The following is a 13,536-nucleotide window of genomic DNA, read 5'->3' as shown; positions in this document are numbered from 1 at the left end:
TTAGAATTGCTATTTGTACCTGCACAACTATTATCCCTCTTGCAATATACTGTACACTATACTTAATACTTATTTTTTATATACTTAGATATTTTATTCCCTCTATTTGCCTTAATTGCACATTTAGTATTGCCATTTGTACTGCATCATACATATATCCATTCCACTTGTAGTATACATATACTTAATACTTTTACATTTTCTGCCCTCATCTATTTACACCTCTGGTTAGTTGCTAACTGCATTTTGTTTTACTGTACTTGTACTTCAGTGAGAATAAAGTTGAATCTAATCTAATTGGTCTCCTCAATTCCCAAACGCTTACAAAGTATTGTTAAAATGGCATCAAATTCAAAGTGGGCAAATATGTTTCATGAAACAATAACATTTCTCAGTTCCAACATTTGATATGTTGGAATTATATTATTCAATTAATTATAGGGTTCAAGGATTTGCGCACAATTGCATTCAGTTTTTATTAGCATTTTATGCAGCTTCCCAACTTTTTTGGAAACGGGGTTGTTCGTGTAATCATCAAGTCTTTGATTCATTTAATCTGGTTTTACTTAATAAAAAAATCTGCATTCATTAGAACCGCTTATGACACCAAATAACATATTTCTCCAAAAACATATGTTATTGCCTAGTTGTCGATAAGTCTCTCACATTGCTGTGGAATAACTTTGTCCCACCTTTTCATGCAGAACCGCTTTAACTCATCAACATTTGTATTCTTGATGAGCATGCATTGCTTGTTTTCCAACAGCATCTCAAGTCTTCCAACAGCATCTCAATTAGATTTAGTAATGGCCCTTAAATACATTTTTTCAGACATTTTGATATACGCTTGTGTAGTTTAGATCGTTGTTTTGCTGCCTGCCCCAGGTGCGCTTCAGCACCATTTAGCAGATATGTTCACCCAAAGCAACCTGCAGTCATGCCTGCATGCATTATACTCATGAGTGAACCTGGGAACCCACTGCTAACTTTCCAGGATCCTTGGTCTGTTTAATGAGCTACAGTCATAGCCTCTGCTGGAGCTTGACAATTTTTAAATCGGCAGTGTCACAAAGTGTGGTAATAATTACCATTGGGTGGGTGCTTTTATTTGTCTTATTTCATGTATGTGGTAATTGTAAATAGTTTTTTGTGTATATCCCAATCTCCCTGAGACTCCCTGAGAGTGTTTACAGTCAGGGATCAGCCATTATTGATGCATACCCTGGAGCGATTAGCGTTAACTACCTTCCTCAAGTGCTGAAATTTCAATGAGCAATGAAGAGACAGAAGCACAGTGGCTAGGAAAAAGCTCCCCAGACTGCTCCAATGTAGTATGATACAATAGTTTGCTACAACAATTTCAATTTGGTTCCGTGAATAAGGTTTTACCAAAAACACTCAAGAATCAATGAACAGAAGGCTACAAATAGTGTTTTATACTGTTAAAGGGTTAAGCATAATTAAAATAATTCAACCGGATTTTCCCACCAGAAACCGTCATGATAGCACCCGAAATTGCTCCCAGTCAACAGCATTTAAACAACATGTTTCATCACATCCATGTTATTACAGTACTCTCCATTCTTTAGCACAGTAAGGGCCATATTGAAATGAAATGTCTTGCTCCTTGATGTCTTGCTCCTTGAATACCAGCTGTTCCTGAAAATCTTTTGAAAACCAAGAGATTATATCTCTCTGACCAACCTGCATTATACACCAATTCCAGATTCTGGAATAACTTTTATTGTACATCCATGATTACACCTTCAACGTTAATACATATTTCAACAGTGTACATTATATTTAGGATACATTTAGGATTTTCTCGTTATTGTTTATTATGTGTAAAGACCATTCTTGGGGTGAGGCTCCTGAGAGTAATTAAGATGTTGTGCTACTTTTCACAAGAGCGCAACGGTGTATTTTCAAATAGATGAAGGCACTAAGTAACATTTAACTAAGGCTAAAGGTAGGAGAACACATGTTCCTAGTTCTCTGTTCTGTACCAAATGTAATATAGAGAATAATCTGGAATTAGACTGTAACACAGACACTGACAGTCCTATGTGACGTATTTGGGTCGCTAATCATCTCTGGGAGAACTTGAGCGGCGTTGCTTATTTAGCTTTCTAACAATGTAATTCAAAATAAAATAAAAAAGATCACTCAAAAAGGAATTGCATTTTGCTTTCTGAATTCTATCACTTTTTTGACAGCATCCATTTGATTTACACAAAACTGTTCATACATCCTTGGAAGATTTGGTCAGAAAGTAAACATTCAGGAGTTCTCAAAATGTAGCTGACCGTTAGTTAGACATCCACGTCTTCTTCATTGAAAATTGTCAACAGTTATCCTTGATGTCATTTAAATGCTTACAAATTAAATAGTTTATTAAATGTTGTTAGCCAGTTTATAATAGTAACACAGCACCATTTTTTGTGGACATTGCCAGATATACCTCATAATGGTTGAATCCAGGCATTTTGCATTGTGTACTAGAACAGCCTTTAGGTGTTGTATGTACATTATGAGGTTAAAAGTATGTGGACAACCCTATTTATTTTTGAGTTCAGGTGTTTCAGCCATTCCCATTGCTCACCGGTGCATAAAATCCAGCACATAGCCATGAAATCTCCATAGAAAAACACTGGCAGTACAATGGGTTGTACTGAAGAGATCAGTGACTTTAAACATGTCATATTGTTGCCACAAGTCAGTTCGTGAAATTTTGGCCCTACTAGATCTGCCAAGATCAACTGAAACTGTTATAATAATGAAGTGGAAGCGACTAGGAATGAAAAGAACAGCCACGAAGTAGTAGAGCACGCAAACTCACAGAGCAGAGCCGCAAAGTACTGAACCACATAGGGCTTAAAAATCACCTATCATCTGTTACATCACTCACCACAGAGTTCCAAACTGCCTCTGGAAGCAACATCAGTGCTGTGCTTCACAAAATGTGTTTCCATGGCTGAGCAGCTGTACGCAAGCCTCACATCAACATTTGCAATGCCAAGCATCGGCTAGAGTTGTGGAAAGCACGCCACTGCTGGATGGTCTTGCTTATTTCCTGGATGGTCTTGCTTATTTCCTGGAGTGATCGGCCACGCTTTACTATCTGGCAGACTGATGGACAGATCTGGGTGAAGGCGTGTGACAGGAGAATATCACCTACCGGAATGCGTAGTACCTACTGTAAAGATTGGTGGAAGAGGGATAATGGTCTGGGGCTGTAATCTAGGGTTTGGCTTAGGCAACTCCATATTAATGCCCATGGTTTTGGATTGGGATGTCCAATAAGCTCCTATAGGTGAGATGGTCTGTGACCACATACTTTTGGCCATATAGTGTATATTGGCCAAATTCCACCAGCCCTGGCATTTTTGTTAAACAATACTATGCAATTATAAGGTTCAAACGTTGCTGTTGCACCTTGTGGTCATCTAAGCAGAGTTTGTATGTTCATGTTCATATTGTGCCTTCTGAAAGCAGAGTTCAACATTAATGATGGCCCGGGACCAGTATGACCTAACATCGTGCCAGTGCTCAATTTCCCCCATTTAAATTCATAGTATCATATTAAAACATTTGCTTGTTATCTTTGTCACTCTTCCCGCTTCCATTTTCACTGACTTGTGGCTTCTTCTCCCAACTTGGTGTAGTTCAGTACTGATGTTGTCTTTTTGACCAATAATATTCAATGGCTCGTCTGTTTTGACTAGTCATAGTTCATAATACATTCTAGAACAGGACCCAAATATTGCATCGTATGAAGCAAAGCAAATGCAATCATTTTAGTTTTTGTGGGAAGGACAGGTTCCATGGGTCCAAATAGTGCAAGTACTGTATTGCACCATATTTATGTTATCATAAATATATTTACTCAGTTATTTTATGTTCATGCTTTTATGTCACATCAAATAAGCAAGCATCTTCATGAAAAGGTGATCCTGATATTTCTAGTAGCTAATATTTTGATAACCATTTATTAAAAAGTAATGATGTGCGTTGCATTATATTTATGTAAACAGTAATTGCTTGTAACAGCTCTCATGTCTCATATCACATGCAAATCTGTAGTATTAATCAGTATTTTGATTATTTACATAAATATCTATAAAATAGTTATATTATATATATATTTTTTTTTTTTATTCAGATAGGGCCAGTGAGAACAAAGGTTGCCGTTGGACCCTGTCTGAAGGTCCAAGGAGTTCTCTGTTAAAATCTGAGATAGAATTGTGTCATAGGTCTGGGGAAGGTTATCGAAACATTTCTTAAGCATTGGAAGTCCCCATAAGCAAAGTGGGCTCCGACATTGTGAAATGGAAGAGGTTTTGGGGTGTGATGCCTTGATGACATTGAGTTTCCTGCCTGCCATTGGACATTTTGACCTGGCAACCACCACCTCCCCTGACCCTCTGCACCTAGAGCTTCTCATGAGAAACAATCGCCCATCTGCTAGAGGGTTCAAAAAGCCCTTAAACCTGAGTTTAAGTTTTAGAGAACCTGGTATGAATGCCTTAGGTTAGATTAGGCGACATACTTTAGGTGTTGTTTGAAGTGTGAGGATGATAACGAGATCAGCATTTAAAAGCTACATACACACGCCCTCTTAAGGAGACACACAGACCCCTCCCTCTCTGAACTGGCCCGCCATTTTCCACCACACTAAACCAAGCAAGGCCTGCTGGTACTTCCAGAACAGAACAGGTCTGTCAGAGGAGAGGTTGTAGAGGTCCAGATTTCAGAGACAAGCCCCTCTTCTTGTCTAATCGCTAGGTGCCAGTGTGCTGTTCGGGTTGACTGCAGAACAGAACAGAACAGCAGCCTAACATTACTCGTCCACTTTCCTTCCCATAACGCACTTTCGCTTAGTCCCATCAATTTACCCCACTGTCATGCAACCTGTCTCCTTTCCTGATCTCACCTCTCCCTCGCGCTCTTTCACACTCTCTAGCTGTCTCGCACACTCACTTTTTTCTCTCTAACTGACCCCCTATTTTACACACAAACATATACTCTGTCGCACACATACAGTACCAGTTAATAGTTTGGACACACTTACAGTACTCATTCACGGGTATTTCTTTATTTTGACTATTTACCGCAGAACAATAGTGTAGTGGTTGAGAGAAAATATACATTTATTTTGATTTGTTTAACATGTTTTGGTTACCACATGATTCAGTGTGTGTTATGTCATAGTTTTGATATCTTCAATATTAAAAGGCCTGGCTCTAGCAGAAAAACAGATCTTTAGATGATCTGTCACTGAGGGCCTAGTCCTAGTAGATAAACAGATCTTTAGATGCTCTGTTACAGGGAGCCATGCCTGTTTTATTGGAAGCTGTCCGCTATGTCGTGTCAGTATTGCTGATATGGTCGTACACCCTGCCTCTGTTAGTATCCCCAGTATGATCCAATCAAAGTGTGTGTTGTCTGAGCACAAAAGCTCAGGTCATATTTTTGTCCACTGGGTGACATGTCCAAAGTACAGAAAGCAGTACGTCAGGGATTCTTTCTAAGGTTGTTAGTGTGAGTCATTGATTCTTCAAGGGACTTTGAGGTGTGTGTGGGTGTGACATCTTTTGGCTAAAGCGTGTGCCAGAGATTCATTAAACCACCTTAAGTGTGTGTGTGCTTGATTTAGACGATGTCTCTCTGGCGGAAGGTGCATTAGAACAACCATTAGAGAAATTGCTAACCCTTACTTTGTTTTAACTGTGATGCCCTTGAATGTCTTCTTTGTCCCCATAGCCTTACACACCTTTGAGCGTCTTCTATAAAACTGAAGTGCTGTGTTGTCCACAAAGAGCAAGTGGTCAAGCCTGCACCCTGCCTTCCCCGCTTTGTCACCATTGATGTCATTTAATGCACCATCAGGATGTCTCGTATGCTATCAGAGATTCTATCGTCCTGATGATCACTGATATTTCAGGGTTTTGAAATTTGGCCAACATTTCTACTTACTGAGTCACGCAAACTGATGGATGCCATTTGTATATCTTTGTGTGTAATTTGACGTTTTTTGGGTGTAACATATCCTTAGTTTAGAGCAGTTGCCAATGAGACGGTACCAGCAGGCTCTTCCTAAAAGCAGGGGAATTCACCTTCTATCTTCTACTCAGAAGTTGTGTCTCAGGCAACTTGTACATTATTAAATGACATTATATAGGTGACTTGTTTTAAAGTACTTGTCCCATACTACACATTTGATTAATAACTGGGATGTTGACGGAAGGCTACAGCAGCCTGTGTTGACTTTAACATAATATGGTATTCCTTAGATGCGCATAATCAAATCACAAATTAAGTTTGATCACAATAGCTAGAGCAGGACTATAATAATGATTTCCCTCCCTTCACAAGGCCACCCCTTAGAGCCTGGTTCCCCTCCAAGGATAACCCTCCCTTCACAAGTGATGGATTGACTGAAATGATGATTTTAATCAACCTCCAGTTATTCTTCTTCCTCTGGTCACCAGGTCAAGGGGATGCAGTGTTTCATTACTTCCTGCTTGTAATGGTGCTTTATTACGCTTAATTGATGAAATGTCCCGCTCTCCTTCTCCGCCCTCTTCTCCTCTCCTACTCCTCCTCGTCACTCCTGTCCCCTCTATCCTCTCCCTAGGTTGTGGAAACAGCTCTATGAGTAGTGACATGTACGACGCGGGCTATCTCTCCATCACCAACATAGACTACTCCTCAGTGTGCATCGACACCATGAGTGCCAGACACCTTGCCAAATGCCCCGGCATGACTTGGCATCAGATGGACGCGCGCAAGCTGTCCTTTCCAGACGCCTCGTATGATGTGGTCCTTGAGAAGGGCACCCTGGACGCCATGCTGGTGGAGGAGAAGGACCCGTGGAATGTGTCCCAGGATACGGCCTGTCTCATTGACCAGGTGCTGAAGGAGGTAAGAGGGACTGTATCTACGCACTCACACTCAGCTTTGTAGGGCATTCATAGTGAGAACCAGAACCCATGACGTCTAACCTTAACCTTATGTATTTTAACCTAACCCTTAACACAAGGCCTTGAAACGAATGAGGCCAAAAGGTCTGCAATTGGGGGTATTTTCCATGGTTTACTGTCCTGTACTGCAAAATCACACATACACACCAATCAAAGATTTCAAATCATCCTCATCTCCTGTCAACAATTCCTGGACTTGACTTGAGCATTTCCCGAGGAGATTTCCTAGTGGCTAGATATTCCCAGTTCTGACTGTTTAGTGCCCCTGCACTATGCAGTATGTTTTGTTGTGGAACATATTCTTCATTAATTGAAAGGGAAGTATGGATAGGTCAATAGTTTTTTTGAATATATATTAGCTCATAAACCCAATGCCAATATATAGGCATATTAAAAATGTGTTCCCAAGTGACTTCACAATGGAATTTTATACTGGAATTTTATCTGTCAAGTATTTTAAAATGTTGCGCTAACTGGGCTGAAATGGAACATACAATGTAATGGAAGGACACACCTAAAATGATAATGTTAGCTAACTGAGATAAATGCTCAGTATCTGTTTTACGGCATAATTACTTTAGGCAGCACAAAGTGTTTTAGCGATTACCAGCCTAAGAACTCATAGAGCATCCACAGCAGGCATAAACACAGTGGCTAAGAATAGCTCCCTAGAAGGCAGAATCCTAGAGATTCACTAGTGGATCTTATTTACTCCACTGTAGCTCTCTTGGCAGGATTAAAGGTGTGGTCCCCTTTGTTCATATAGTGACTAAAGCACTTCACTATATCTAGTCCTGTGAAGCAACACTCAGCAGCTACTTTACACTGGGATCTTATGACAATCACAGCCTTTGATGCTTACCACTAAAGGAGGAAGTCCAAAGCCTGTTTTGCGAATGAGCCTTCTGAATATGAAAGTTAACATCAAAATGCAAAAGTTGCTGTGGGATTTTATCACTTTGTGAAGAGGTAGATGTTCAGAGTTTTTCAGAAGATGGTCTTCTGTCCTGACGTTAGGGTCAAGGTGTTTCCACCATTTGGGATGATTGGCATGTAAAATAAACGGCCAGCGTACTCATGAACGTGTCCTGTTGGGTCAGCGTTGTCCACAGGGTCTGCTGCCAGCGGTCTGCAGCCCAGAAGGGTCAGGGCTGAGCAGGGTTAAGCATGTCACAACACCACCATCCTCCCCCTTCTCCCTTCATCAAAGCCCAAAGCACCACCTGTCCGTGGCCAATGGAAACGCCGGGTCAGGTTTTCAGCTGACGAACGTCCGTCCTTTCTGAAGTGTTGACACTCGGACTTTCCCAGAAAGTTCTGGAATATTCATGAGTGTGTACATATAGACATGCTCACGCATGTTAGTTTTTAGCCAAGACCTGAGTAATTGGCCTGCCTGTTTAGACAGCAGGCTAATTAAAGGAGGATGAAGCTGAGGACAGGAGCACAGATGGGGGGATTGTCTCTCTCTGTATTTCCCTTTCTATCTGTCTCTCTCTTTCTCCATCTCTTTCTCTCCTATAAACTGAGTTTCTCACAGGGCCTTTTTCCAACTGTCAAATTAGAATGGTGCCGTCACAATAAAATGTCTTTATTTGATCGCTTTCTTTCTCACTCTTTCTTAGTCTTCTCACTCCCCCCTCTCTCTCCTTTTCTTACTCCTTCCTTCACTCCTCTCTGTTTTTCAGGCTCACCTTCTGTCTCTCTCCATCCTTCTGGCCTGCCTCAACTCTCCTCACCCCCCATCCAGATTTGCCTTAGTTATCCCCCTTTTCTGTCTCTCTCACCTTGTCTTGCAGTTCCTTTCCTTCTCCACTTCTGTTTACCATTTTCCTCCATCCTCTTCTCCTCCGACATCGCTCTGGTTATCAGTGTGTGTGTGTCTGTGTGTGTTTCTTCCTCTGTGTAGTTGTGTGTGCTGTCTGTCCTGAGTAGAGCAGGGTTAATGATGGCGCAGTCGATCACATCCTGTCGGTCTGTCTGTCTCTCTGTGTGTCTGTGAATGTCTGTTTTTCTGTTTGTTTTTCTGTTTGTTTTTCTGTCTGTGACTGTCTGTGACTGTCTGTTTTTCTGTCTGTGACAGTCTGTGACAGTCTGTGACAGTCTGTGACAGTCTGTGTCTGTCTGTTTTTCTGTCTGTGACTATCTGTGACTGTCGGTGTCTGTCTGTGTTTCTGTCTGTGACTGTCTGTGACTGTCTGTGACTGTCTGTGACTGTCTGTGACTGTCTGTGACTGTCTGTGACTGTCTGTGACTGTCTGTGTGTCTCTGTTCACTCTCCCCTCTACCTCTACCATCACACTGCAGCACCACAGCTGTCACGATTCAACCCAAATCTGTGTGTGTACTCCTGAGAGCTTGATAATATGTGTGTTTGTGTGTGTATATACATGGATGTGGGAGTGTGTGTGGGTGGCTGTATAGAATCTGCTTTGATCACAGTGGAACACAAACACCCCTCACTAGAGAGAGGAGGAAAAGAGGGACGAGAGAGGAAGGGAGGGAGTGATGTAGCGGGAGAGGTGAGCGTGAGGGGCGAACCAGAACTGGGAAAGCAAGAGAGAAATGGAGAAATGTTGTCAAGAGAAGAAGACTGCCGATAGATGAAAACAAAGGGAAAATGTTGGGACACTAAATGAAATGTCGCTGTTTTCAATCTCTGTGCCAACAACATGAAACAAATATATTGTTGTGCCCTTGAGCAGGGCCCTTAACACTTATTTTTCCAGTAAGCAGATCCTGATAATAGTGTCTGCTGACAGACTTATACGCATGAGAGAGGTGACGTTGAAATGGGAGAGTATATGCCCAATAGAAGATAAAGATATCTATTACTGAAAGAGACACAATTCTGCACATCACAGAGACTCAGAGAACCCAGAAGAGAACTTATAGCTAGCCTTTGATGTCATACTGACTCAGAGATGGAGGAGAGCGAGAGAAAACTGAAATTGTCTGACAAAAAAGTCTGCAGACTTGCTGAAAAAGGAGAGGTAGACTGAGAGAGTGAGGAGAGGCTAAGACTGACTGAAAGAGAGATAGAGACTGAGAGAGAGAGGAGAGGCAAAGACTAACAGAAAGCTAATGAGCAGTGCACCACTGTGATAGGGAGGAGAGGAAGGTCTGGAGAGAGGGAGGAAGCCCAGCACACTTTCATCTAGTCTGCTCTGAGAATGTTTCATCATAAAAGCAAAACGATTTTTGTAGAAAAAATAAACTCTCAATTAACAAAATGGCATCAGCAGGACAGCGGGCAAAACAGAGTAGAATATACTGCCAGCAGCACAGGGGAAAGATAGCGTCTCTCCCTTCATTACCGCTTCCGGTTGAACAGTAGTATAGTAGAGGATGATGGGGTCCCACTAGCAAGAACTTGGTCATGTCAATGGTAAATTGTAGAACAGGCAGGTTGTGTCCGTGGTATACTATATAACAGGCAGGTTGTGTCCATGGTATACTATATAACAGGCAGGTTGTGTTCATGGTATACTATATGACAGGCAGGTTGTGTCCATGGTATACTATATGACAGGCAGGTTGTGTCCAATATATACTGTTGAACAGGCAGGCTGTGTCCATGGTATACTATATGACAGGCAGGTTGTGTCCATGGTATTCTATATGACAGGCAGGTTGTGTCCATGGTATACTATATGACAGGCAGGTTGTGTCCATGGTATACTATATGACAGGCAGGTTGTGTCCATGGTATTCTATATGACAGGCAGGTTGTGTCCATGGTATACTATATGACAGGTAGGTTGTGTCCATGGTATACTATATGACAGGCAGGTTGTGTCCATGGTATACTATATGACAGGCAGGTTGTGTCCATTGTATACTGTAGAACAGGCAGGTTGTGTCCATGGTATACTATATGACAGGCAGGTTGTGTCCATGGTATACTATATGACAGGCAGGTTGTGTCCATGGTATACTATATGACAGGCAGGTTGTGTCCATGGTATACTATATGACAGGCAGGTTGTGTCCATGGTATACTATATGAAAGGCAGGTTGTGTCCATGGTATACTGTAGAACAGGCAGGTTGTGTCCATTGTATACTGTAGAACAGGCAGGTTGTGTCCATGGTATACTATATGACAGGCAGGTTGTGTCCATGGTATACTATATGACAGGCAGGTTGTGTCCATGGTATACTATATGACAGGCAGGTTGTGTCCATGGTATACTATATGACAGGCAGGTTGTGTCCATGGTATACTATATGACAGGCAGGTGGTGTCCATGGTATTCTATATGACAGGCAGGTTGTGTCCATGGTATACTATATGACAGGCAGGTTGTGTCCATGGTATACTATATGACAGGCAGGTTGTGTCCATGGTATACTATATGAAAGGCAGGTTGTGTCCATGGTATACTGTAGAACAGGCAGGTTGTGTCCATTGTATACTGTAGAACAGGCAGGTTGTGTCCATGGTATACTATATGACAGGCAGGTTGTGTCCATGGTATACTATATGACAGGCAGGTTGTGTCCATGGTATACTATATGACAGGCAGGTTGTGTCCATGGTATACTATATGACAGGCAGGTTGTGTCCATGGTATACTATATGACAGGCAGGTGGTGTCCATGGTATTCTATATGACAGGCAGGTTGTGTCCATGGTATACTATATGACAGGCAGGTTGTGTCCATGGTATACTATATGACAGGCAGGTTGTGTCCATGGTATTCTATATGACAGGCAGGTTGTGTCCATGGTATACTATATGACAGGCAGGTTGTGTCCATGGTATACTATATGACAGGCAGGTTGTGTCCATGGTATACTATATGACAGGCAGGTTGTGTCCATGGTATTCTATATGACAGGCAGGTTGTGTCCATGGTATACTATATGACAGGCAGGTTGTGTCCATGGTATATTGTAGAACAGGCAGGTTGTGTCCATTGTATACTGTAAAACAGGCAGGTTGTGTCCATGGTATACTATATGACAGGCAGGTTGTGTCCATGGTATACTATATGACAGGCAGGTTGTGTCCATGGTATACTATATGAAAGGCAGGTTGTGTCCATGGTATACTGTAGAACAGGCAGGTTGTGTCCATTGTATACTGTAGAACAGGCAGGTTGTGTCCATGGTATACTATATGACAGGCAGGTTGTGTCCATGGTATACTATATGACAGGCAGGTTGTGTCCATGGTATACTATATGTCAGGCAGGTTGTGTCCATGGTATTCTATATGACAGGCAGGTTGTGTCCATGGTATACTATATGACAGGCAGGTTGTGTCCATGGTATACTATATGACAGGCAGGTTGTGTCCATGGTATACTATATGACAGGCAGGTTGTGTCCATGGTATACTATATGACAGGCAGGTTGTGTCCATGGTATACTATATGACAGGCAGGTTGTGTCCATGGTATACTATATGACAGGCAGGTTGTGTCCATGGTATTCTATATGACAGGCAGGTTGTGTCCATGGTATACTATATGACAGGCAGGTTGTGTCCATGGTATATTGTAGAACAGGCAGGTTGTGTCCATTGTATACTGTAAAACAGGCAGGTTGTGTCCATGGTATACTATATGACAGGCAGGTTGTGTCCATGGTATACTATATGACAGGCAGGTTGTGTCCATGGTATACTATATGAAAGGCAGGTTGTGTCCATGGTATACTGTAGAACAGGCAGGTTGTGTCCATTGTATACTGTAGAACAGGCAGGTTGTGTCCATGGTATACTATATGACAGGCAGGTTGTGTCCATGGTATACTATATGACAGGCAGGTTGTGTCCATGGTATACTATATGTCAGGCAGGTTGTGTCCATGGTATTCTATATGACAGGCAGGTTGTGTCCATGGTATACTATATGACAGGCAGGTTGTGTCCATGGTATACTATATGACAGGCAGGTTGTGTCCATGGTATACTATATGACAGGCAGGTTGTATGAATTGTATTGAGTCCTCTCCTGACATTTTGGATGTATGTATGTCTGACTGCTGGAACTAAATGCAGAGACAGAATGTGGGAGGGAAGAGAAAGAGGGTGGAGGTGGTTTATGGAATGCACCAGAACATATTGGTTGAATACAGAATGTCTACACACCCAAAATACACACTTATTTTTCACATAGACACACATGTTTTTACACTTTTATCTTTCTCACTCATTCTTTCTTTTGCTTCTTCTCCTGCGCTCTCTCCCTCTCTCACACACATACACGCACACATCTGAGAAAGGGGCTTTGGCGTGCTGAAGTGTGAAATTTATTTCACAGCCAGACACGCTCCATGAATCACTCTCTCCGTTGCTATGGCAACCCTTTGGTGGGATATTGCTCCAACTTACATTTTTACCCATAGTTTCCCAGTCACAGATTTAGCCTAGTCCTGGACTAAAAATCTGACTAAAGGGAAAATCTCTTTGGGCCAACAACACGGACACAGACTATGCTTAGTCTAGGACTAAAATATCAAGCTCAGTGGAGTTCTCCATTTGAGTCATTGAGCTTTATTTTTTAGTCTTGGACTACGCCTAATCTGAGTCAGCGACAATGTC

The 13,536-nt window shown here is 41.9% G+C and overlaps 1 protein-coding gene across 2 annotated transcripts in view; it reads left to right on the top strand.

The window, feature by feature from the left end:
• The window catches only part of ece2a (endothelin converting enzyme 2a), a 106,645-nt gene that overhangs the window by 53,629 nt on the left and 39,480 nt on the right, over positions 1 to 13,536 (top strand). For both annotated transcript variants that reach the window (XM_010894606.4, XM_010894608.3), the window contains exon 3: positions 6,638 to 6,924. In XM_010894606.4, the coding sequence (XP_010892908.1) occupies positions 6,638 to 6,924 (287 nt within the window). The remainder of the gene's footprint in view (positions 1 to 6,637; positions 6,925 to 13,536) is intronic.

This window comes from Esox lucius, chromosome 3, assembly GCF_011004845.1.
Source record: "Esox lucius isolate fEsoLuc1 chromosome 3, fEsoLuc1.pri, whole genome shotgun sequence".
Lineage (NCBI taxonomy): Eukaryota > Metazoa > Chordata > Actinopteri > Esociformes > Esocidae > Esox > Esox lucius.
Note: the sequence above shows the minus strand (reverse complement) of the source record. Positions and strands in the feature narration are given on the sequence as shown.